This window comes from Aspergillus pseudotamarii (genome assembly GCF_009193445.1).
Source record: "Aspergillus pseudotamarii strain CBS 117625 unplaced genomic scaffold BDV38scaffold_20, whole genome shotgun sequence".
Taxonomy (NCBI): Eukaryota; Fungi; Ascomycota; class Eurotiomycetes; order Eurotiales; family Aspergillaceae; genus Aspergillus; species Aspergillus pseudotamarii.
Window position 1 is genome coordinate 199,407 of NW_022475034.1, and position 24,070 is coordinate 223,476.

The 24,070-nt window shown below is 47.8% G+C and overlaps 10 protein-coding genes across 10 annotated transcripts; 4 read left to right on the forward strand and 6 right to left on the reverse strand.

Moving 5' to 3' along the window:
* Positions 1–581: 581 nt before the first annotated feature.
* On the forward strand, positions 582–1,961 carry BDV38DRAFT_281885 (FluC/FEX family fluoride channel; the record flags this gene model as incomplete). Its single annotated transcript, XM_032059665.1, has 1 exon — positions 582–1,961. The coding sequence occupies one exon, from the start codon at positions 582–584 to the stop codon at positions 1,959–1,961; it is 1,380 nt and encodes a 459-aa protein (XP_031914644.1).
* Positions 1,962–2,472: 511 nt separating this feature from the next.
* BDV38DRAFT_281886 (uncharacterized protein) lies at positions 2,473–2,788 on the reverse strand (the record flags this gene model as incomplete). The annotated part of the gene is made up of 2 exons (XM_032059666.1): positions 2,473–2,508; positions 2,570–2,788. 2 exons carry the CDS (start codon positions 2,786–2,788, stop codon positions 2,473–2,475), a joined length of 255 nt encoding a protein of 84 aa, XP_031914645.1.
* Positions 2,789–3,432: 644 nt separating this feature from the next.
* On the forward strand, positions 3,433–6,597 carry BDV38DRAFT_281887 (E1-E2 ATPase-domain-containing protein; the record flags this gene model as incomplete). Its single annotated transcript, XM_032059667.1, has 5 exons — positions 3,433–3,829; positions 3,900–4,123; positions 4,185–4,826; positions 4,885–5,839; positions 5,879–6,597. 5 exons carry the CDS (start codon positions 3,433–3,435, stop codon positions 6,595–6,597), a joined length of 2,937 nt encoding a protein of 978 aa, XP_031914646.1.
* A 374-nt stretch (positions 6,598–6,971) lies between these two features.
* Positions 6,972–8,067, reverse strand: BDV38DRAFT_281888 (opsin family protein; the record flags this gene model as incomplete). Its single annotated transcript, XM_032059668.1, has 3 exons — positions 6,972–7,462; positions 7,516–7,661; positions 7,733–8,067. 3 exons carry the CDS (start codon positions 8,065–8,067, stop codon positions 6,972–6,974), a joined length of 972 nt encoding a protein of 323 aa, XP_031914647.1.
* Positions 8,068–9,133: 1,066 nt separating this feature from the next.
* BDV38DRAFT_281889 (enolase) lies at positions 9,134–10,740 on the reverse strand (the record flags this gene model as incomplete). Its single annotated transcript, XM_032059669.1, has 6 exons — positions 9,134–9,380; positions 9,441–9,754; positions 9,813–9,892; positions 9,957–10,191; positions 10,264–10,559; positions 10,638–10,740. The coding sequence occupies 6 exons, from the start codon at positions 10,738–10,740 to the stop codon at positions 9,134–9,136; spliced, it is 1,275 nt and encodes a 424-aa protein (XP_031914648.1).
* A 1,694-nt stretch (positions 10,741–12,434) lies between these two features.
* BDV38DRAFT_292180 (NAD-dependent epimerase/dehydratase family protein) lies at positions 12,435–13,355 on the reverse strand (the record flags this gene model as incomplete). Its single annotated transcript, XM_032061950.1, has 1 exon — positions 12,435–13,355. One exon carries the CDS (start codon positions 13,353–13,355, stop codon positions 12,435–12,437), a length of 921 nt encoding a protein of 306 aa, XP_031914649.1.
* Positions 13,356–14,815: 1,460 nt separating this feature from the next.
* Positions 14,816–16,297, forward strand: BDV38DRAFT_244119 (PP2C family serine/threonine-protein phosphatase). The gene has a single exon (XM_032054275.1). The coding sequence runs from the start codon at positions 15,054–15,056 to the stop codon at positions 16,125–16,127; it is 1,074 nt and encodes a 357-aa protein (XP_031914650.1). The 5' UTR covers positions 14,816–15,053; the 3' UTR covers positions 16,128–16,297.
* A 286-nt stretch (positions 16,298–16,583) lies between these two features.
* BDV38DRAFT_292185 (uncharacterized protein) lies at positions 16,584–18,391 on the reverse strand (the record flags this gene model as incomplete). Its single annotated transcript, XM_032061951.1, has 5 exons — positions 18,034–18,391; positions 17,880–17,956; positions 17,700–17,830; positions 17,058–17,634; positions 16,584–16,992 (listed from the first exon to the last, which is right to left on the reverse strand). The coding sequence occupies exons 1-5, from the start codon at positions 18,385–18,387 to the stop codon at positions 16,584–16,586; spliced, it is 1,548 nt and encodes a 515-aa protein (XP_031914651.1). The 5' UTR covers positions 18,388–18,391.
* Positions 18,392–19,627: 1,236 nt separating this feature from the next.
* BDV38DRAFT_292187 (isocyanide synthase family protein) lies at positions 19,628–21,273 on the reverse strand (the record flags this gene model as incomplete). Its single annotated transcript, XM_032061952.1, has 3 exons — positions 19,628–20,472; positions 20,529–20,904; positions 20,992–21,273. 3 exons carry the CDS (start codon positions 21,271–21,273, stop codon positions 19,628–19,630), a joined length of 1,503 nt encoding a protein of 500 aa, XP_031914652.1.
* A 455-nt stretch (positions 21,274–21,728) lies between these two features.
* BDV38DRAFT_292188 (cytochrome P450) lies at positions 21,729–23,611 on the forward strand (the record flags this gene model as incomplete). Its single annotated transcript, XM_032061953.1, has 5 exons — positions 21,729–22,236; positions 22,290–22,522; positions 22,581–22,940; positions 22,986–23,465; positions 23,552–23,611. 5 exons carry the CDS (start codon positions 21,729–21,731, stop codon positions 23,609–23,611), a joined length of 1,641 nt encoding a protein of 546 aa, XP_031914653.1.
* Between the last annotated feature and the right edge of the window lie 459 nt (positions 23,612–24,070).

A 24,070-nucleotide genomic window follows, 5' to 3' on the forward strand; every position in this document is an offset into this window, starting at 1 on the left:
CACTGTATAAATATATTATTTATTTATCTTATATCGATCATTGGTTCTTTATAGAAGATGGCGGCTGTTCTCTTTCCTGTTGTAAATTCTATGAATAACGATGCCCGAGAGAGATATCTATGTTACGATCTGACAACCCCCCTCTCCCGGTGTATATGAAGTATTATATCGATGCCATGTGTTCCTCGGGGGAATAGAATTGTAGATTAGACAGAGACTCTCCATTTATTGAGCAAACCTTCCGTCTATCCTCACGAGCGCCTGCGGCGAGGTTTGACCATGGAGGAAAGCACTATCACTGTAAAAACTCTCCGCAACGAAGAGGATCGAGCTCGCACAGATAAGACATGGGATCATTTGCCACCAGGGGAAATCATGGTCAACAGTCGTGTTTCCACCACCGTTTCGGACCGCCCGATCCGGTGCTGCTGACTGTGTAGTTTTTGCTGGGCCAGCATGCCCTTGCCTCAACTTCAAATAAAAAAAATAAAAAATAAATATAAAAATAAAAACTTTAAATTTACGTCTTATTGATCGCACGACTTTTGCTGTCAAGTCTCTTCGGCCTTGCAGAACTGACAATGAACTCGGACGGTTCGCTGCAGAATGGTCGCCCTGGACCTCACGATGGAGGCAATCTCAACGAGGTCGCTGCCCCACCCCCTGTTTACGATCCGTCTGAGAGGTCGTCACGGCTGAACGATTACTTGGAATACCAGCCAGAACGAAGCTCTCAAAGAAGCCCTCCAGACACCAGAACTGAACCTGTCCGACCCGATGATGTGCAGAGCCCGGACGAAGACCCGCAAGAGAAACACCCTAAACCAAGCCGCATCTTGAAGTTCCTGCATACGACATATATTGTATCCTATCTTGTTTTATTCTCGATGATCGGTACTTTACTTCGGGTGGTCATCGAATGCCTGACCTTTTACCCGGGGGCACCAGTCAATACCAGTGTTCTGTGGGCGAACGTTGGAGGCAGTATGATCATGGGTTTCCTGAGCGAGGACCAGGAGCTGTTTCACTTTGAAAGCTTCAAAACAAGTACCCCTGGCCAAGTGAAAAATGACCCTTCACAGCGTGCCGCGCATATAAAAGCCCACAAGAAAACGGTGCCCTTGTTTATCGGGCTGACCACTGGCTTCTGTGGGAGCCTTACGTCTTTTTCAACCTTCATGCGCGATGTTTACCTGGCAATCTCAAATAACCCACTGGTGCCAAACGGACCGTATCATGAGGTCTCCCTGTTCGCGCCGGGCTCTGCCAGTCTGAAATCTCCTAATGGCGGGTTTAGCTTTATGTCCATTCTCGCCGTTCTGTTCACTGAGATTGGTCTGTCCTTGGCAGGTCTCTTTCTTGGAGCTCATATTGCAGTTAGCCTATCTCAGTGGACGCCCAGTCTGCCGCAGGTGTGGTTGCGGAAATACTTCGACCCTTTTTCAGCGATCCTAGCTTGGCTATCATGGATCCTTGTTATCTGTCTCGTGGCCCTTCTGCCCCAAGATCACGGAGCAGCCACGTTATGGAGTCCACATTCATGGCGTGGACCATTTCTTTTCTCTCTTGTCTTTGCACCAGTTGGTTGCCTATCCCGCTTCTATATTTCCCTCAAGCTAAATAGCCGGATAATCGGTTTCCCGCTGGGAACATTTATAGTTAACATAGTAGGCACGATGGTGTTTGGAATGGCATACTCTATACAACATGCTACAGTTAGCACTTCTACGTTAACCATAGGTGGAATTACCGGCTGCGAGGTACTAGAAGGGATCATGGACGGGTTTTGCGGGTGTCTCACAACAGTCAGCACCTGGATTCTCGAACTGTCTGATTTGCGCCGTCGGCATGCTTATGTGTATGGGAGTGTGAGTGTGGCAGTTGCTTTGTGTTTCCTGGTCATCGAAATCGGGAGTCTGGAGTGGACTCGTGGTCTCACCACGCCTATGTGTTTCCGGTGACACGGTAGGAGTCTCACAGAGCGCCTGGCATGAGAGGGAAAAGGCTGGACCTGGGGACAATGTCCCTAAAATTGGTATTCTATTGTAGTTTTTCCAACATTCCCATAAAGCTTTAGAGTATATCTGCACATAAAATCAAAGATCATAGCGGATCGATGCGCCTGGTGTCACCTTGTATGACCAGGCATCGAGGAATATATTGCAGCTTCATTTCATTCCTAAAAAATGCCTTAATAGCTCTTACAGACGTATTGCACCTAGCACATAGACGCCCATTTTCATTCCTCTCTAGCCGAAGTAATACATTTACATAGTACCTGTTCACCGCCTCACCCCAATCATCAGTTAGTGATATACTACGGCATGGATACACAGGACAAAGGAAGAAGTGGTGGGTAGAGAATAAAGTGTGTAACGGACTTACTGGTATTGTGGCTATGAAGACCACGCGCAAAATCGTTCGATAGCGAGTGATGTCCTGTACTAGTTATACCCGTTGGCACTCCTGTTCTTAGAATCTGATATCGGAACTTCCTGTAGCCCGAACCTGTTAAATCTTAATTCTCAGCAAACTAGGCCGTGACAAATATTATGCGTATACGCTATACATCATCCTTAATCTCTTCAACAGTCCACTCAGCCCTTTCGGCCCTGCGAGCCTCCCACTCCTTGTGGACTACAATTCCAAGAACACCAAAGCCAATACTAAAAACAATAACAAATACAAGAATAACCCCTGGCTGGCTTTGTGCCCAGTCACTTCGCTTCACATATTGATGGACTTCGAAGCGCGGAGGCTGGGAAGGATGGGCGGTGATAGCAGGCATATTTGAGGACCGGACTCTCTAAGGTATTTCTCAATAGCTATTTGGCAAGAGGTAGCAGTATAAGACCATGGAAATATACTCACTGCGTCACGACTTGTGCGGCCACGGCTTGCAGATAACCTCCGGTAGACAGTGAGGCGCGTCGGATGGAGATTCTGAGATACAGACACCAGCAGCAACATTGAGACGATGAGTTAAGAGCACAGGATAGCAGGCCTGCTACATCCTAGACGGTTCTACTTTCTTGATCTTTGTGATATTCCCGAGCATGAGGTCACCGATCGCCGAGGGATGATGGTCTATGGGTCACCGGGGCGTCCGGCCCGTCCGGCCACGAACCTTCTGTTCCTGGTTTTAACCCCATGTAGAACCGCAGAACAATAGTACAAGCAGTTCTTCGTCTATGATGACGTTAGATGGCATTACCACATCACTACAAAGACATATCCTTTGCTGCCATCGAACTCAAATAAGAGACTTTCGCCGGATGTATAGAGTTAAGCTAGACCTTTAACTCTACTGCATATTAGCATCTCTTTCACAATCACATTGCACGTAAACGTATTGATTTCGTAATATTATCCCTCAAGAGTCAGTTACCTACTCGGCCTCTTTATGTATTGCCAAGTGAAATGGCCCATATCATGCCCCAGGACAATGTAGGCAACACGGATCACGCTGCTCAGCACGTGCAGTCCCCAACGAATGTCGATGACCCTAGTGATGTCGATGAATTCACTCGCCTCGTCAAATTCGTCTCTGCTTACCGAGAATCCGACTTCGTCAGCCCCGACGAAGGGGAAGTGCGCATCCACCGAGTGTGGTACGCCCCTTGGCGCAAGAAGAAATTCCGCTGGAAACACACCGGTGGAGCCTCACGCAAGTTCCCTGACAACTGGCTCCTTACTGATATCCGAGATGGCCTGGCTGATGCGGACGTCGCTCATCGGCGTAATATCGTGGGGTTCAATGAATTGGCTTCGGCGAAGGAGAATCCGTTTGCGAAGGTTATATCATATTTTCAGGGGCCGATTCTTTATGGTGAGCGCTGCCTACTACCTTTATTAGCCTTGACTGGCTTGGATCATTGTGCTAATTCTCGGCTACCTAGTGATGGAGCTCGCCGTTCTGCTTGCCGCTGGGCTAGAGGACTGGATCGATTTCGGCGTCATAATTGGGATTCTTTGTCTGAATGCCGCAGTCGGCTGGTACCAGGAGAAACAAGCCGCAGATGTTGTTGCAAGTCTGAAAGCTGATATTGCGATGCGGGCTACGATCGTGCGTAATGCGCAGGAGATGGATTCTCTTGCTCGAGAATTGGTTCCAGGGGATGTGGTCAGTATGCCTACAGTGAAAGCGCGGTCTGCAACGGAATCTGACTAAAGCCATGTCCTAGATCGTGATCGATGAGGGGCAGACCGTTCCCGCGGATGCTAAGGTCATTTGTGCGTACAATAATCGTGAAAACGGGTGGAAGGAGTATAAGGAACTTTTGCAGGAAGGGATGTTAGACGGGTCAAGCCCTCAATCAGATGACGATGACCATGACGATGATGGTGGAAAGAGACGTGGACATGCAATTGTAGCTTGCGATCATTCAGCGATTACAGGGGAATCGCTCGCGGTCGACCGATATGTAGGGGACACCGTTTTCTACACCACCGGGTGTAAGAGGGGAAAGGCTTATGCGGTGGTCCAAACAACCGGCCAGAGAACATTCGTTGGGAGGACCGCAGCTATGGTGCAGAATTCCAAAGACACTGGCCATTTTAAGATGGTTATGGATAGTATCGGGACATCGCTTCTGGTATTGGTCATGGCCTGGATTCTTGCGATGTGGATCGGCGGGTTCTATCGAAATATCCCTATTGCATCTCCAGGAGAACAGACGTTGTTGTTCTATACCCTGGCTCTGATGATTATTGGGGTCCCCGTTGGTCTCCCTGTTGTCACCACAACGACCTTAGCTGTTGGGGCTGCGTATCTGGCGAAGAAAAAGGCTATTGTGCAGAAGTTGACTGCAATCGAATCGCTTTCTGTAGGCCCTTTCTATTAAACTCAACCCCCTATTTCAAGTTTGAGGCTGATCTTAGAAGGGAGTCGATATCTTATGCTCTGATAAAACCGGGACTTTAACCGCCAATCGCCTCAGTATCAGAGAGCCGTTCGTAGCCGAAGGTGTCGACGTGAACTGGATGTTCGCAGTGGCAGCCCTGGCCTCATCTCATAACGTAACTGCGCTTGACCCAATAGACAAGGTGACACTGCTCTCGCTAAAACAGTATCCCAAAGCCAAGGAAATTCTGCAGCAAGGATGGAAGGTAGAGGAATTTCACCCCTTCGACCCCGTCTCCAAACGGATTGTCACAGTTGCAACGTGTCAGGGTGTCAAGTATACATGCACGAAGGGGGCCCCTAAAGCCGTTTTACAGCTGACCAATTCCCCAGAGGCAAAGATGTATAAGGGGAAGGCGACGGAGTTTGCCAGTCGTGGATTCCGTTCCCTGGGTATTGCCGTGCGCAAAGACGACGAGCACTGGATGCTGCTTGGGATGATGCCCATGTTTGATCCCCCAAGGGAGGACACCGCACAGACAATCGCCGAGGCCCAGAAACTGGGTATAGAGGTCAAGATGCTAACTGGGGATGCAATAGCGATTGCAAAGGAAACCTGTAAACTATTGTCGCTTGGCACTAAAGTCTACAATTCCGAGCGGCTCATCGGCGGAGGCCTTGGTGCCATGGCTGGGGACCTTGTTGAACGAGCAGATGGGTTCGCGGAGGTCTTTCCAGAACATAAATATCAGGTGGTTCAGATGCTACAGGAGCGTGGGCATCTCACAGCAATGACGGGAGACGGAGTAAATGACGCGCCCTCATTGAAGAAAGCAGACTGTGGGATCGCAGTCGAAGGCGCATCTGAAGCAGCCCAGTCCGCTGCTGATATTGTCTTCTTGGAACCCGGACTCTCAACTATTATCGATTCTATCAAAGTCGCGCGGCAGATCTTCCACCGCATGAAGGCCTATATTCAATACCGAATAGCACTCTGTTTGCACCTTGAGATCTAGCTAGTAACCGCCATGATAGTTCTCAACGAGAGTATCCGGAGTGACCTAGTCGTGTTTCTAGCACTGTTTGCAGATCTCGCAACGGTCGCCGTGGCATATGATAACGCATCCTACGAGCTCCGTCCTGTCGAGTGGCAGCTGCCAAAGATCTGGATCATCTCCGTTATTCTCGGGATCCTGCTTGCAGCAGCAACATGGGTGATCCGGGGAACTATGTTCCTCCCCAACGGTGGCATAATCCAGAACTGGGGCTCAGTCCAGGAGATTATATTCCTCGAAGTGGCACTTACCGAGAACTGGCTGATCTTTGTAACTAGAGGCGGCGACACATGGCCATCCGTTCAACTAGTTGGTGCGATCTTAGGCGTTGATGCCCTGGCCACGATCTTCTGCTTGTTTGGCTGGTTCTCAAATAGGGATATGGCTACTAACCCGTTCGACAAGCTACTTGACACCCCTAAAGAAACTCACAACGGATGGACCGATATTGTGACTATTGTCCGTGTCTGGGGGTACTCATTGGGTGTGACTATTGTGATTGCGTTGTTGTATTATGCCCTAAATAAGATTCGATGGTTGGATGACGTAGGCCGGAAGAAGCGCAGCAGAGGCGAGATCCAGGTTGAAAATATCTTGAGTCACCTTGCCCAGGTCACTGTTCAATATGTACAGGAGGCTGAGACAGGAAGTGGACGATTTTTCCTGGCATCCAGTAAAGAAGAGGAAGAAGTTGAGTAGAAGCAACTGAAGTCGCCGTCATAGAATGAAAGGAGTAATATGCTCTATTAACCGCCACTTATCTGAGATTTTGACGTGTTGGAACTTTGGAATACGTCGCGGTGGATATGGCAGGGGTGTTATGATAGTCAGGGAAAGAACTTTCATATACAATAGCTGAGCTTTTTGGCCATAAAAGAAGCTTCTGACCAAGTTGTATTAGACATTAATTCAGAGTTGTCAGAGAAACAGAACAAAATCAAATCACTGATATTGCATAATCAGTTTCCATAACAAAAATGAAACGAGCAAAACCAGTGAAATTTTAGACACGTAAAAACGACCTCATACCCGCGTCCCCTCCCTCTCTCCCGTCCTCTGTGAAGGCACACTACCTAGACCATCTCCTGCCCTTCTGCAGTCGGGACTTGCTCGCTTAGCCGACCAGGCTCAGAAGCAGTGGGCTGACCGGTACCCCTATTTACTTGACCGGGAGCCCCAATTTCCTGGGATTTTTCGACCCCTCCACTCACAAGTGCCGGATCCCTCCATCCACGAATAGGGTCTTTATATGTACGAATATACAGCCCCAAATACCTCGGATCAATCCTTTCATGCAACCAGAGAAAGATCCCACAAGTAATGGGAATAAGGCAACAGTCAAGGATTCCGTAGAAGATGAACTCCGAGTCAGGCGGGATGACATTTCCTCCCTCGCTAACCCCCCAGCATACAGGGTAGAGCATCCAGAGCAGACAGATCCAAGTGGCTGGTATAATGTGCGCAAGCTGGATATCTCGGCCTAGGGCCTTTGCGTATCCTCGAGGTGCTATGAGCAGTGAATAGACAAGCAATAACCAGGACCAGATCCAGAAGCCGTAGTATCCTAAACTCGTATGTAAGTGAAGTCTTATTTGAAAGGATTGTGTTGATGCTGACCCCATTTGTAGTCGCTGCGGACCACAGCACCGACTACGGCCATGATCGCCATCACCGCGCTCAAAAAGCACGCCCAGAGTATATGAACAGTAGGGGCGGCGCAGGTGAAAAGCACTGATAGAGAGAGAAGCGGCCAGATGATGAACCTGCAATGCGGAAAAAGGTTGTCAACATGCGATGCATAACACAGGGTTTATGGGATGGGGATCCATCTTACCAGCCACAGTACCGAACCCACCAGATCTGGCGATTCATTCCAGAATCCAGGTGGCCACTTCGATGCCATTCGACGTCAATCGGGACCCATCCGAGATTAGACGCCATGCTATAATGTTCTACCATTGCTACGAGAGCAGCTGCTGCGAGAATGTAATGAAATATTCGCTGCGTTGGAGGGCGGCGAAATGACAGCCCCATTATCGCCAGCATGGTGAAGCCCATAAGCGACATCACAGCCCAGTACCAGTCTGAGCCGCGGACAGTGATATGGATATCTACTGTCCTGTCGTTCACTATGAAAGGATTAACGTGGGTTGCCCTGTTGCCACCCATTCTGTCTTCAGAGGTAGGAATATTGAAGAATCCAGAGAAGAAAAGCAAATATGGCAGGTTCTCAGTGACACAGCCCACAAGCCGACTTTATGTGCCATACTTGAAAGCTATCAGAAGAAAATCTGCTTACAGTACCATAGTCACAAGGGGGTACATCCTGCACCAATAAATCGAGTCATTGATGTAATCAATTCCTCTCTCTCATGCTACTTACGCGTACATATATCTTGGTTCCGATTTGTTTATGCTGAAAGACTTGACTCATATGATGTGGTATGAATGCAGCTTGCCCCATCCGTGTGGGCCGGCTATCGCGGACTTGTGCAGCGCATCAAAAAGCAAACGGAGAGGAATGAAGAACGAGGAATAGGCTGTACTGCTGGATCAAGTCATGGATTGGCACGCCACGTCTCGCCAGGCTGCTTCTAGCCGCTGGCCTCATAGGCTTAATATCGGGTTTGAACGTCATAACTATTCAATTCGGAAAAGGTAGGGACTCTTAAGCTGTCTTTCAAGCAGGACGGCCCGCGCGGCCCGGTACGGATTTCAGCCTGCGTTGATCATCCTGTGCTGATTGTAGGTCTGATATTCGTAACAACGTGACTAAGCTAATCATAGTAGTCCGTGAAGTGCAAGATTATATCCCAGAATCCGTGCAAAGAATCTCGCGAGAAGAGCAGACACGTCTGCCTTCTCTTGAGCAACGACTTTCGGATACGTCAAAATCAGGACATGGGACGAGAGACGATATCTATGAAGATTTGAGAGAGCTTACAGTACCAGAACCAACTGAGGGATTGTTGGAAAGCAAGATGGCAAGGCGCCTCTCGCTTGAGCGACACCTCTCGCGCTCTCATTATGAGAACCAATGATTTGGCGTGTTGGTCATGTTACTGTTTTTGTGCATTCTTTGGGTAGTTATACATGATACCACCATGTGTCTGGTTGCTATAAAAGTCCCTACCGGACAATGTGCGACTGGTTAGAGTCGGTGGTAACCGTTTAATTGTATACAAGGGACTCAATCAGAGTGATAGAACAATGCTTTATACTCAAACTAAGTACCTCATTTCATGTCATTCCGACTCATCCGCGTTCCGGCATACTCATGCGGCGAACCACAAACATTCAACCGGTCCTCAATATCCATAAGGCGGTTATACTTGACCACCCGCTCTCCTCGACAAGGGCTCCCAGATTTCAAATGCCCAGTAGAGAGCGCAACACTCAAATCGGCAATAAAATCGTCTGTCGTCTCACCCGAGCGATGCGAGACAAAAACTCGCCAGCCGTAGCTAAATGCCTTGTGGGCCCTAAAATGACATTAACATCGGTAATGCAGTGAAGGTTGCTATGGATGCCTATAAACGTACGCTTCCAGTGACTCAGTGATAGTACCGATCTGGTTAATCTTCAGCAGCAAGGAATTGCACGCATCCCTTTCCTTTGCGGTCTCAATTCGCTCGAGATTCGTTGCCAGCAGGTCATCCCCGACAAGCTCAATGGGGCAATCTTGCTTAAATGCGGTCCAGGCCGCCCAGTCGTCTTCTGCAAACGGGTCTTCAAGAAGGATTATGGGATACATGTTCATCAACGACCGGTATAGATCGCCGAGATCTGTCGCAGCCAACTGGCACTGTTTGTGACTCTTATACCCCAGGTCATATTTCCCTTCCGCTGTAAAATTCTGAAGCAGCTGGGTCAATTGCGAACTTGATCTTTCCCTCATGGCCTGCCTTTTTCACAGCGGCCATCAGAAGATCCAAGGCGGCAGAGGGCTCACTAATCGGTGGCGCAAATCCGCCCTCATCGCCGACACCGATAGCTAAAGCACTGTATTAGCGGCCCTAACCCCACATAGATACTCTTAGTGGTTTAAATAGCCTTACCCGACGCACCATGCTTCCTCACGATCACAGATTTAAGAGCCTGGTATACCTCACTCCCGAGCTGAGCAGCATGAGTCACCGAATTGGCCCCGACAGGCGCAATCATAAACTCCTGGAACGCCATCGTATTGCCAGAATGTTTCCCGCCATTGAGCACATTGAAAAACGGCACAGGGAGTAAATACGGTCCTGTAATTCCGGCCTGTTCGCGCAGAAATTCATATAACGGAACTCCCTACCGAACAAATCAGTCTCGTGTCCTCTCATCTCCTCCTTGTCTAGAGGAAGCTTTATGAGAAAGACCAACCTTCACTGCAGCCCCAGCCCTGGCACAAGCCATACTAACACCGAGGATTGCATTAGCGCCAAGCCGGTTCTTATTCTTACTTCCGTCCAGCTGGATCATAAAGCGATCGATCTTCGCCAAGTCATCACCGACGTTGAACCGTTGCCTGATCAGCTCAGGGCCAATGACCTTCTCCACGTTTGTGACAGCCTGGTGCACGCTATTTCCGCCGTATTCGGTTGCCCTACCGTCGCGCAGCTCATGCGCTTCGTAATTGCCGACTGAGGCACCTGATGGTACTATTGCGCTGGATGTTCCTAGTTGGTGGTTTGAGTGTTATCAATCAGTCCATATGGTATAACCCGAAGGCTGGCTAGAGGGGCAAGCTTCTATACCGGCTTCCGTCAACACAGTGACCTTGACGGTGGGTTTTCCCCTTGAGTCGAGTCTCTGGGAGGCGGTTATGGCTAAAATATGTGCGCGGTTATGGTCGACCATTTTCGCGGCTATTGTTGCACTGGATATAAATAGATAAATAATTCGAACTACTCGAACGTAAGCGTTTTTGAATGATAAGATACCCTCCTGATACAATATACTTCGTCATCATGAATTATTAAGTTTTACTCATGTCACAGGCTAGAAATTCGCATGGCCCGGATGGCACGGTAAAAGTATCAGAACTCAAGGCAGGCAGGCCTAACACATTTCCCGGGTCATCCAGCCGCCCAACGCGCTTTTGAACGCGCGTTGATTTTAGAAGCTACTACTCAATCACCATTCATACTACCAAAAATATCTAAATCCTCGAAATATTTTCTGGAACAGGAAGCTAGGATGCTACTAACGGTATCAACTATTAAGATATGCAATTTAACGACATTCAAAAACCTACTGACGCTTATAATGTGCCCCTTCTACATTGACAGATAACTTAAAAAGAAAACGTTTCAGCCTCAGGTACAGTCAGAAAACCACAAATTGACTGCCTGAAGAGGAATCCGTTGTACGGTGAATCTTATCTCTAGATAAATGTGGAGCAAGTCCTCAGCCTGCCTATTTACAAGAAATAGGCAATATTCTACTTGCTAAGAGTGATTCTACTACTACGTCTACTACTCTTGGCTATGGAACTGAATGTAAGCAGACTATTCGCGGATAGAATGAAAGGCCAGCCATTCCTAAATCCCAATTCTTTGAAAGCAAGATATGCTCTGGAGAAACTGTTGGTGTTTTCCGTGCCGAAACTAGTTATGAGTATATAGAAGATTATTTTTGGTAGTAACCACAATAATTGTATGATATACTAGTTGTAAAGCAGTTAGCTATATCATCGGTTATACAGTAATATCTATAACTGCTCTTAGATCTCTTCTATATTTCTATATCGATCCAGACTGTATATATGTAGAATTAGTAGAGATATAGTGTAACAGAGGGTGTACTCTACAGGGTAGATGATCTGTCAACTAGGTGAGGAAACGTGGGCGGAAAGAAGAAGAGATATCTATCATTGACAGCGTAGTAGAACGAATACAAAGAGACTGATTCTTGCTTCTTCTATCTATGTCTTCAGACCTCCTTATATAGCTTTAGGATTCTCCCCTTTTCGGTAGGTCTTTCCAGCTGAAAGGTCGGTTAAAAGCTCAGGTAATCTCTTATCCGACTGTTTCTAAACTGTAGAGGGGTCTGAGGTCTTATGTAGGGAGAACCGGGACCAGGGCCTGTGCACGATGAGCCAGGATATAGGAGGGTTTGCCGGCCTGTAGGAGACATGCTTAGTTAATCTCCACTATTTTCATTACGATTGTAAGATGGTCTCTGGGTCTTCTGAGTGAATCCTATATGTAAACTGAAAGGAACTTTCTTAGATACAATAGGTATATTATAGATCAAAATGGAGGCTTACTCTATCCGGGAAATCTTGAAAGTTCCCTCTACTTATAAATCAGGGATACTGGGCTGTATTTCAATCCTGATATTATATATTTGACTATAGTCACCGAGTCTTTTTGAGCGACAGTAACTCTCCTCTACCAGATTCAGATACTTTGGTGAGTCTAAAGAGATAGTCACAGAATAGCCAACAAGGTTCCAGAAGTTATTTATCAACCACCTACTAGTAGTACTGCACTATATTTTAATATTATAGATACTCTAACCAGGTTACAATACATAATATCTAGCCAACCTTATCGATCGCCGGCAGCTACATAGAAGTCCTGCCAGCGATATTTCTGCTCGAAGTGCAGCATTCGTTTCATCTTTCTATTGGTCACCGGAGCCTCCCTGGCTTCCATCTGCCTCGTAACCGGGATGTTGGGACATATCTTCTCCAAGAACGCCATAGTCGATTCGGCGAAATTAGTAATCTCATCATTGACTGCATTGAAGATCTCAAACCCTAGCCCATCGGTCACCAGGCATCTTTCAAACATAAGTCCAATATCCCTTGCATCCGTATATGCCCATCCATGTACCTTGTACTCCTCCGGTCTCTCCACATATCCTTGGAACTTGTCCTGGAATTCCTCCGGCGCGACCACCGCTCCTAATCGCATCACGTAGATGTCATTCCCAAACCGTCGCGCAAAGCTCCGTGCCGTGCGCTCCCCGCAGACCTTAGACAAGGCATATACATCCATTGGGTTCGCATCGACATCCTCATCCACAGGGAAGGATGGATAATCAACATCGCCCTCAGCGAATGAAACCCCATACACGGTTATGGAACTCGCCAGGACGATCTTCTTCACGCCAATCCGGCAGGCCGCTTCGATCACGTTGTAGAATGATAGTACATTGCCTCGATAAGTCTCTGTGTCAGGGACGATCATGTTGCGCGCGTATCCCGCGAGATGAATGACGGCATCGGGGACCTGCTGGTGAGGTTCGCGGAATGGCTCGGTGAGGCGGAAATGCGACAGCAGGGCACCGTGGACTTGGCCATTGTCGGTGAGATCTACCTTCAAAGTGTGGACCTTTTCATTGAGTGGTGGCGGTAGCGGGTTGAGGTCGAGGTTCAAGATGGAGTATCCCTGAGCGAGAAGATGGCCGATGATATATTGACCTGCTTTGCCGGAGCCACCAGTTACGATTATTCGCTTCGACATGGTGTGATACGAGAAGATGACGGCAGAATCGAGAGTATCAAGTTGCGTAAAAGGTTGGTGGAGGGAATTTGTGGGTGTCGATGTTATCGGAGAGGCCTTCCTGTTCGCTCAGATGGTGGATATTCGCTTTTCCATCCATTGCGGGGCAGTGCGGGGAAAAGAACTGGAGAGGATATAAGCCCTACATTCGATTCAACTGACGTACATAAATGCAGTATATTCCTGTAGTTTGCGGATAAGCTCCATGTATTTGAGTCTTACGATAGACATTAGGCAGACAGAACACTTTCCTTTTATGACAGCCTCTGTTCACTGTTCACGTACATGCAATATGGATTCTTCGTATTACCTACTGTAAAAGGCCCACAAGACAAACCTATGAGAACAAAGTCGAATATAAACAAATGTTAAAGGTGAGGGAACGAATGAAGATGAATTATCTAATGGCAGAGGTCTGTTGACGCAGGCACACAGAGTGCATATGCTTAGTACAGCAATTAAGAGTTCAATACTTTAAGACAAAATGACTGCAATTTATGTTAGCCCTTGGACATATTTCTTGCCTAACAGCATGCTATACGTTGCAATTGGCATGCGAAAGGTATCCACGTACAAATCGCAAGATATAGTGAACCTGGTTCTTCGAGCCACTTGTTCTTGCTTGTACAATGTATATTGAAAATCCTTTATGTATTGGTGAAGGACCACATAAGAAGTTTCTCTGTTGCCCCACACTCGTTACGAGATTTCACAATATACATAGTCTCTACCGTTTAACTAGCATTAAGGTGATAAATTGTGCAGATACCAAAAGCCATATCGAAGTAGAGGAATACAGGAAATATATATCAGTTGCAATGGATCCTTCGTGATCTATTCACCTTAGGATGAGGACACGAGGGCTATAATACCACTAGAGGACCATTGATATTACGAGGTACAATTGGTCAAACGTCTTACGTCTTCTGATAGCTGATACTATTATCAAGTTCTGTTGTGCTGTGATGAGTCTGTGAAATGATGGGCGGGTTACTCTATTTGGCAGCCAACCGAATGAGGCGATTCCGGTTGCCCCGTGACCTGGGCGGTGGCAGTATTTCACACTAACTAGATATGGACTAGAGTGATATGTATGAAGATGGAAATGGCATAGAATGGATGAAAGAAAGCATCACTTGTACACTTGCTTACTGATCACCCCCTTACTTTGAGATTGACTGATATAAGCATTCTCGTAGAACCCAACAAGGGATATGCTCGTGGTGCAACGCGATCTGAGAATATTGCCTGAGCCTTTCCCTCCCCCAGTCGACGATGCTGTCCTTACGCGTGCGTGGCACGCGTTTAGTTGGTCGCGTGACTAGGACTTCCCTCTCACGGACAAAGGTCAGGAACTTCTACTCAAGGCAGGGCACATCTCCAGCTACCAACAAAACATGGAAATCCTTTGCAGTTGCCGGCGCGATTAGTGCACCAGGCTTTTGGTTGTTGACATCCGTACGCGACGATGTGCCTCGTCTTGAGGCTCCACCAACCGGACACTTAGTGGCCGAGCTGGGTCCTTCCAAAGATGAAGTAACGCGTATCATATCTCAAGATGCATATTCATTTCCAGTCAGGAGTGTTGCTGGAGTGAACAGATACGATGGCACACAGCTGGAGTCCAATAGCCTGTGCGAGGACCGGTTCGCCCATGGTATGTTCCCGTCCCCGTTGAATGATGGCACTCAATGGATGGCCTGGGCGGTTTTCGACGGACATGCTGGCTGGCAAACGGCAGAGCTCTTGAAAGATCAACTCTTGCCGTTTGTGCGACATAGTCTGAGCCAAGTTAAGTCGGCATCCTCCGGTCAAGAATCCATACCCGACGAGGTGCTTCACCACGCGATCACGAAGGCGTTTGTAGACCTGGATGATTCGATTATAAAGACAGCCATGCAAACTGTCCAGAGTAGTGAACCGCTCCAGGACAAGCTGAAGAAGCTGGCTCCTGCTTACGCTGGTTCATGCGCTCTACTCTCTATGTATGACTCGGTCACAAGCTCATTGCACGTGGCGTGTACTGGAGATTCCAGAGCGGTTTTGGGACAACAAAGGCCAGATGGCAAATGGGAGGCAATCCCTTTGTCAGTCGACCAGACTGGCAGCAACGAAAATGAGGTTGCGCGGATCAACCAGGAGCACCCGGGCGAAGAGAACATAGCGAAAAATGGACGGATTCTAGGGATGATGGTCTCGCGAGCTTTTGGCGATAGTCGGTGGAAGTGGCCTTTGGACCTACAGCAGGACCTGAAGGAAAGGTTTGGGGGCCCATCACCCCTGACGCCCAGGTACGACGTTCGCACACCACCATATCTGACTGCGGAGCCTGTTGTGACAACTACGAAGATTGATCCGAGTAAACCTTCGTTTGTCATACTGGCTACGGACGGCATGTGGGATACGCTCTCCAATCAGCATGCTGTAAATCTAGTGGGTAAATGGCTGAATGCACAAATCCATGGGCATCCAAATAGCGAACCGAAAGCAGAGTATAAACGTGTCGACTTCGGTGACCTTGGGAACGGTGTGAACTGGGAATTTGAGGAGGCGAGAACGACAATCCAAGATGATAACGTTGCCGTGCACCTGGTGCGCAATTCCCTCGGGGGAAACCACCACGAGCTCATAGCAGGCCGTCTCGCTCTGGGTTCTCCCTTCTCCCGCAGTATACGAGATGATATGACCGTGCAAGTGGTTTTCTTTAATTGCCCACGTCTACCACCAAAGTAGGCCACAGTAAAGGAATGCATGATGGCTTATCTTCATCGATGTTTGTTTACTCCCGAGTATATTTCGGTGGCTCACTCACCTGAGGCGGCTACTACAACCAGTCATGATGTTATCTCGGGAACGACCTCGAACGGGGTGAATCCAAGTGTCGTGCCTGATGTGACCTTGAATTCGCCGGCCGATCACTATCGTATTCTCATTCGGTAACTGATCACGCTACTAGGCTTCTAAATACGGCGGATCAGGGTCCAACATTAAGATCCTGGCCTCTGCTACTCTAATCACTGGCACCTCGCTTGCAGCGGGATAATTGTTACATGAGGCAGCTGCCGTTATACTAGGCTGTAATTTATCGCTCGCTTAGGTCAACAACATTGAGGAAACAGTAACACTTTACGCATCTCATATCATTTTTCCAAAATAGACTCACTACTTCCAATGCTTCAGAAACCTGTCCTAGATTCCATCTTCCGGTCTAAAAACCGTGTTGATATCTTCACGGATATCTTTGACCACATTTATATCAGCAGGCGAGACAGTAAAGTCGGTCACAGCCTCCTCCTGATTGTCATTCTCGGAAGCTTTCGGGCAGTGTGACGAAAACTGCAATTGAAGGTTCTCCATAGACACGTCATGGATGAGGCCGAGACTTTTAAGGTTAACATCATGAAAGACCTCGTAGACTCGTCCAAAGCAGATACGTGCGGAGCTAGGCAGCGCTGTTGATGGGTGTTCGGCCTTCATTCTGATGGGTTGAAGTCGCATCCCAGTTTCACCCGTCAATGGAGGCGGTATTTCCTTTGAAGAGTGAAAGATTGCAAACAACTCCTGGTCCGGCTGGTCGCCACATCCCTTTCCAGCGTTCCTAGATTTGGCTGTGTCGGCAAAGATCCCGGACGTCAGGGTATAACGGGGAAGGGTAATACTAACGTATGGATTCCCAAACAAAGGCAAGACCTTTTGCCCTGGCGGACGACTACAAAGCGCCGGATGAGAATGGCACCCAGCCAGGGATCTACATCATAACTAGCGGGTAACTGCATGAAGAAGCCTCGTTTGTATGATTCAATCCTCGTATCCGAAAGGATTGGACGGTCCGAATCCACGTCGTCCAGTGTTGTCCATTTACTCCTATTGGGGATTGTTGCGGGGGTCGATAGTTTTTGGAAGGTCTCATTATGCCTTTCTGGAAAATGTCGACCCAGCCATTCTTCCTTCCAAACTTCTTGAGAGCAAAGTCCGCACATAACCTTGCCATTGGGCAGGCATGTGCCGTATTGAAACATTTCATCTAAAGGGAGCTTCAAGAGTTGGGCGAGTTTAACCTCTCGATTGGAATCTCGGATCTTTTGCCTTTCCCTCAGCTCTGTGCTAGATAATAATGGGAGCCTCTGCCAGTCACGACCACGGTATACTCGGCTTTCTAGGTCCAACTTAGCGAGAATCACGGTCGAGAAAACCTGTCCTGGTCGGAAGAATTTCGAGGGCTTTGGCACGCGGTGGAAGGCTGAACTCCTTTAGCTTGAGCCCAGGCAGTCATGCAGCATGTCGGCAGAAAGCGAAAAGACTCACTCGCGCTTGAATAAACTGTCATAGGCCCCGTTATTGTAGCATCTGTCTTTATCTCGGGAAATTCTGATGTAAATGCTTCACCAGGTCGGCTTGTATCTAAGGACGCTGATGTTTGGGGATCATAACCTGTGCTACACCCCATTTAGTAAGAAAGACTGCCTGTGGACCCTATACACTTACTTGAAATAGCACGCAAGCTGTACCAGAACACTTAAGGATAGCATGTTAGTCCTCAGGGCGTTGCGGAGTTTATCCACCTACCCCCATTTAGCAGGCCATCTTAGTATCACAGCCGCAGCTGAGGGCGATTGCAATCTGTCAACCGGAGACTCACCTCACTGTCCATACTAATGGACCACTTCCCCTTCCTAAAAATATCTTTAATTCGGTTTCCTGATCCTCCGCGCTGTAAGCTATCTCTATAATGGTCCCAGCCCATCATGAATTCCTCCATCGCTTCGTTTATTCCAGCGGCGAGAAAGAGTATGGCATTTAGCGTTGATTGAGTAAGCTGATTACACGCCCGCAGTTGTTCAACCTGTAGAAGAACCCTATGCGTTGTAAACAGTTCTCTCGTTAAATCTTGAAATTCCTTTGAAGCACCCTTTGCATATGAGAGGGATTGGCACAGCTTATGGGCCAGTTGCGCACCGGCTAGGAAGTCGCCGACGCTGAATCCAAATGACATTTTTGCAGTCACTTACACCTTGCACCCTCTGGTCACTTGGGATTATAAGCAGACTTGACCGAGTTATGTGGACGTCATGCACAGCCACTCTTACGCGCAAGAGAAGCAGCTCCCTCCCCCGGAATATCACGTGAAATATGTTCTTATACCTAAGGTTATTGGAGCGGGGTGGATTCTACAAAGTACACCGTAGGAAACCGCGAGTAGGCGTCAAAATGGTCCGACCTAGGTTCCGAAGGTTGGACGGAACCTCGAAATTGAAGCTGACCTTCTTAGGTTCCAACTTCTCGTACCTGAATCGGATCGTGGTTCTATCCGGGTCGACTCAGGTTTCGAACCTAATGGAGCCTGATTTGCATAATTTGCCAAGATCTGCCTTTTTCGGATGGATAAAATGATGATTCATCTTGATTTAATGTAATTTACCGCTTGCCTGCTCCGTACATCATGCATATAACGTTGTAGCCATATATCCTGTGGTTCCGTATATGGAATATCTAGCATAAAAGTATCATATCCAGTCAGGTTAAGTAGGCCTAAGGCTCTTAGTAGTTAAGTCTAAGAGAGGTTGTTATTGATGTGGTATATGGAGTGAGAAATATATATCGTTCAGTGTATACCGAATCACCATCTCTTCTTCAACATTTCTTTCAATATATTTGGACAGCCGCCATTGGAATCAACTTGACTTACTAGAAGCCTACATATGAATACTATCCTTCAATCACTTTGATATTTAATTACTCTCTATATAATATTTTTACATCTTCAAAGCGACGAGACTATTTGCTTGCGGTCGAGGACAGGCAAAAATCAGATTGAAATATCAGGTTCAGGGGCGATTCTCTGAGGTTCGTCAGGTCCTAATGCGACAGTCAAAAAGTGGGCTAACCTGATATAGTTACAATGGCTAGCTCCTCGTAGAGATGGTTGAAGTCTAGAAGCTCTAGTCTGTATACCTTCCTTCCTTGCTAAGGACAGGCAGAATAAAATAGGAAAGCCTACCACAAATGCGTTGAAATTTGTATGCAAGCGATCTTCTCTGTACGATATCATCGGCAACGAGCTCGTCTTTACACACTCTACAATAGGCTTACAACCATTAGTAGCTGTGGCATGGCAAGCTAACATCCAACGTATATGAGGGGGTTTAGCTCATGCTCTCCACAAAGAACATACATAAAAGACAAGGCTCGAAAAGAAATGAAGCGACAGAAATCAACAAATAGTTAACTGTACATCATGCAGTTCGGGTTAAATTCGATGATCTTTTCAACGATACAAAAGCACCTTCACCCTTCGCGAGATTCCCCTTGATCAGGTGAGAACTATACTTGTGAATGAACGGCCCATGCTTGACAACACCGTATTTCACGATATAGAGTTTGGGATCACCGGCGACTTCCACGATACAATTATGCCACGGTGTAGGTATATGAAGAAGATGCGATGCAGTCGCAGTGCATTCTTCATCACCGTTATCATCATCACTACCCACCGAATCCAGTTGGCGAATGGTGCGTACTGTCGCAGTGTCAAATAGTCTTATACCGAACTTGGGGCCGGCGTTATTGTGGGCATGGATTGATAGGCGCAGACAGTCTGGGAATATTAGCTCAATTAAGTTGGAATACGCTTGGTTTCGCAAGATCATCTCGAACGAGACTCTAGTGGCAAGCTTCTTTCGCTGAGAGCGTGACAGTGACTGTGTGAGTGGATGTCGATCCAGATCCTGGAGCATGAATCGTGAAAACCCACGATACAGGGCTAAAGTGGACTCGTCCCCAGATTCAATTTGCGTACGAAGGCTATCTTCCGATGGCTGACAGCCAGCTACCAGGATTCGACGACATAACTCAGCCAGGTCGCCTAGACTTGTGGTAAGGTAATGCTGCAGTTCGGGAAGATTCAGCATTCCGACAGCATTCGGGGAAGTCAAAGGTGAGAGCGATGTCAGATTGAACAGGTCCACCAGAGATTGAAACTGAACTCGCTCGGTGTTCTCACCCATGGCTAGAGAAATAGCTTGATTAAGCACTTTGAGATGTTCACCATATTCATCCACCGTCGCATCGTCTACGCCGACTGCCATGGTTGTTAGTTGTAGTGTGTCACAGGGACATGAACGGTTGACTACTTACTGCAGTCGCTAAAAACATGGCCATCACTGATGATCAAGATCCTAGCTCCAGGTCGATATAATTGTTCAATTTTGTGCGCAAAAGCATGCAGTCGGCGCAGGGCAATTTCCTCGCCCCTATCAGGGAGGATACCCACCACCTTCTCCTGATTCGATGACTTGCATGGAAACGCTGGAAGGCATAATTGCAATGTGGAATTATGATTTACAAAAAATCGCACTTTTGCTGCAAAATAATTTCGACCCTCAGTTGCCCATTGATCGTTTTGCACACGATAACGAAGTTCTTTGTCGAACAAATCGACGATCCGTTCGACTGTCAAGTTCACTGGAGGATCAGCTACTCCTCGGGGAGTGGTAGCAGTGACATCGATACTCTCCAATATAAGTCCCGCAAAGAATTGATCTATCGGCACTGTGCCAATCATCCAACCCGGTGGAGTAGGTTTGAGGATGAAACCGACAATAGTCTTGGTATTCGCTCTTTGTCTTTCGTAGATGTCGACATCTTGCAGCCCAAAGTCGGCATCACTCGCAGGTAGGCAAACCTGAAAGCAATGAGCCAGACTTGGGCTTGTAGCCGTGACTGTCGATCGGATCGCTGACCAGGTACCTTGGATCCACTGCGAATGCGGTCCCACGCAGCGGATGAGGCCACCGCCAGGAGTTCGTACATATGCCCCCAACGCCCTTTCATGGATTGAGGGCGATGTGGTTGCGCTTTGTATGACGCTCGTTCTCACCATATTGATAGCAATATATGGAAAAGACTTTTTCGTAAGAATGGGAGGTGGATGGCGAGTAGATCTGGGTGGAGCAGGTACGATAGCACGTAATTAACTCCCAGGGCACCTTTGGCAACTGTTGCCAAAAGGGCATAGTTGATCGTGCCAGAGTCTGATCCACCTCCTATCGTCTAGCTGATGCTCGTATTATTACGCAACTTGGACAGCTACTAGTGAACAGCAGGGTCTGTTATTCCCGAGGCAGGATTTCGAGCCAACGTGGATCTGACACCGGACTCTTAGAAGGCCCAGCCAGTGGAGATAATGGGTCCATACTATTTACCTATCTTACTCATACATGATACGAACAGAACTTACACGGGGCTCAGACGGAGCCCACAATGATTACACTGAGGCTACACTGGATCGAAATTTGGCGGCTTGGACGTTTGATAGCCAGTTACCATGATGCTATTATGCATGGCTCTCGCAACAGCAAGTGTATACGAGGTCTAGTAGGACTAATGCGGCCATCCGCTAATCTTGTTCCAATATTTTGGCACCCCAGAGGACATCGGGACTCCGTGTTCTTCCCAATATCTCAGCAACCAACATCTCGCAGAATGGCCATGCACGCCATCTGCATCATTATCGGGAAAGCCCTCGCGGTAGGGATTTTGCTTTTAGTAATTTGTGTCCTCTCGAGGATTGTACCTCCTCGTTATCCTCGGAATATCCCCGCCGTCCCCTTTTGGGTGACTCTGGTTTCCTTGTTTCGTGACATTGACCAAGAGGATATCTACAGAAGGCATATCCAGAAGCCTCTCCAGACCCATGGAGCAATTAAGATATTTTTTGCAGGGCAATGGAATTTGCTTATACAGCGTTCAAGCTATCTGAACGAAATCTTCAGAAACGAGGACGTGTATCAGAAAAGCGGGAACCAAAAAAAGATTCCACACAGCGTTCTTGCTGAATTCTTAGGTTGATTCCCCGTCTCTCCCCGATTGCTCTATCACTGACACTTGTGCTAAAAGGTGATAACGTCATATCTTCCCGAGGCACAACTTGGCGACTCTATCGTGACATTATCACGCCGGGTCTTCAAGGGCACTTTGACACAGGTCTTATAGCCGCAAATGCAGAGGAGCTGTGTTCGTCGCTTTTAACATTCCAGAATACAGTCGAGAACTGGGGTGTGCCTGTTCAGGATCTTCTGCAACAATTCACCATCGCCAATGTTTCCCAAGTACTCTTGCAGGCAAACCACGTCTGTCCCCTTATCTACTAGACTGGAAGCTTATTCACTACTGACTCGAAAGGTACAGAAACCCACAACCAGAGACGAACCAACGCTTCATCAGTTACAGCTTGCTGTAAAGAGAGAGATCTTCAAACCCATCTTCATGAACTTTCCAGTCCTGGACAGATTCGGTAGGCTGATTCCGTGCCGCGCGAGAGCCCGAAACGTGGTGGAACAGTTCTCCACCGCATTGGAGCATGGCGTGCGGCATGGACAGGGAACACCCAAACCTGGTAACTTAGGGGCACGTCTAATCGCTGCGAGGGATGGTGGGGTACTGACAGAAAAGCAATTCCGGGACAACCTGAACGTGCTTTTTGTCGCCGGCCAAGAGAACCCGCAACTGCTCCTGATTTCGATGCTGTACTTGCTTGCCAAGCATCCGGTAAGCGTGGCATGTTCTCTGAGGCTGATGTAGCTAATGTCATAGGATGTCCAATCCCGTCTGAGACAAGAAATCGACGCATGTAGTACGCCCGATCCATCATATGTTGCTTTCAGCGAGCTTCCCTATTTGACATGCGTCATCTATGAGAGCCTCCGCCTCCTGCCACCTATATCGCAACTGATCAATCGCAGGACGTCACAAGACGTCGTCTTGGGTAATCAGATCTACATACCCAAGGACACATATGTCGGATACAATTGCTACTCCACCAACCGTGACCCGTCAGTCTGGGGACCAACAGCGGACGAGTTCCGGCCGGAGCGGTGGGGTCAGAGTAGCACGGAGATATCGCAGTGTTACCGTCAGAGGAGAGCCCGTGCGGAATTCATTTCTTTCCACGGTGGCAGCCGAGCCTGCTTAGGGGAGAAATTCGCGCTTCTTGAGGCCCGAGTGGCGCTCTTTGTCCTGGTCAGCAGACTCTCATGGTCGCTGGATCCAGAATGGCCAGATCGGAAGACTCCCGTAAGTCGTCATTCTAACCCCCGAGGCTGAAAGGCCATACTCGAGGGAAGGAAGAAAGGAACAGACGCTGACTCGTAGTGTTTCAGGCCGGTCCGCTGTACCCACGAGCTCTTCGTCTAATTTTCACGGAACGGAAGGCGGATTGATATGTAGGAGACAAACTCGAGCATTTCTCTTTTTTATTTTTATTTTCTTTCTTTCTTTTTTGTTTTACTTTTTCAGGAACAACGAAGTCAGTGTCTTGTGCAGGACAATTCGTAGAATAATAGCTTATCTTACGTACGAGAATCACCGGGAATTCTCCGATGTTGAAAATTAGGGCAAAGAAAAAGTTCTCTTTCCTTCTCTTTTCTCGTATATTCCCACTTTTGATTGTAAAAAAGCATAACTGGCAACAGAAAGAGGGGACCAAACAATGGTCTGTGCTACTTCTTGCCAAAGGAAATGTGCGCAAATGTTCTCTGGTGCTTACATTTTAATATCGAAAGGTGGTGCTTGTGTTCCTTCGCCCCGGACTTGGACAAAGCTTTTTGCTTGCCAAGAGACACTAAAGGACAAGATACGCAACGCTATTATGTCAAGTTCTCCTTGGATGCGCTTCTTGG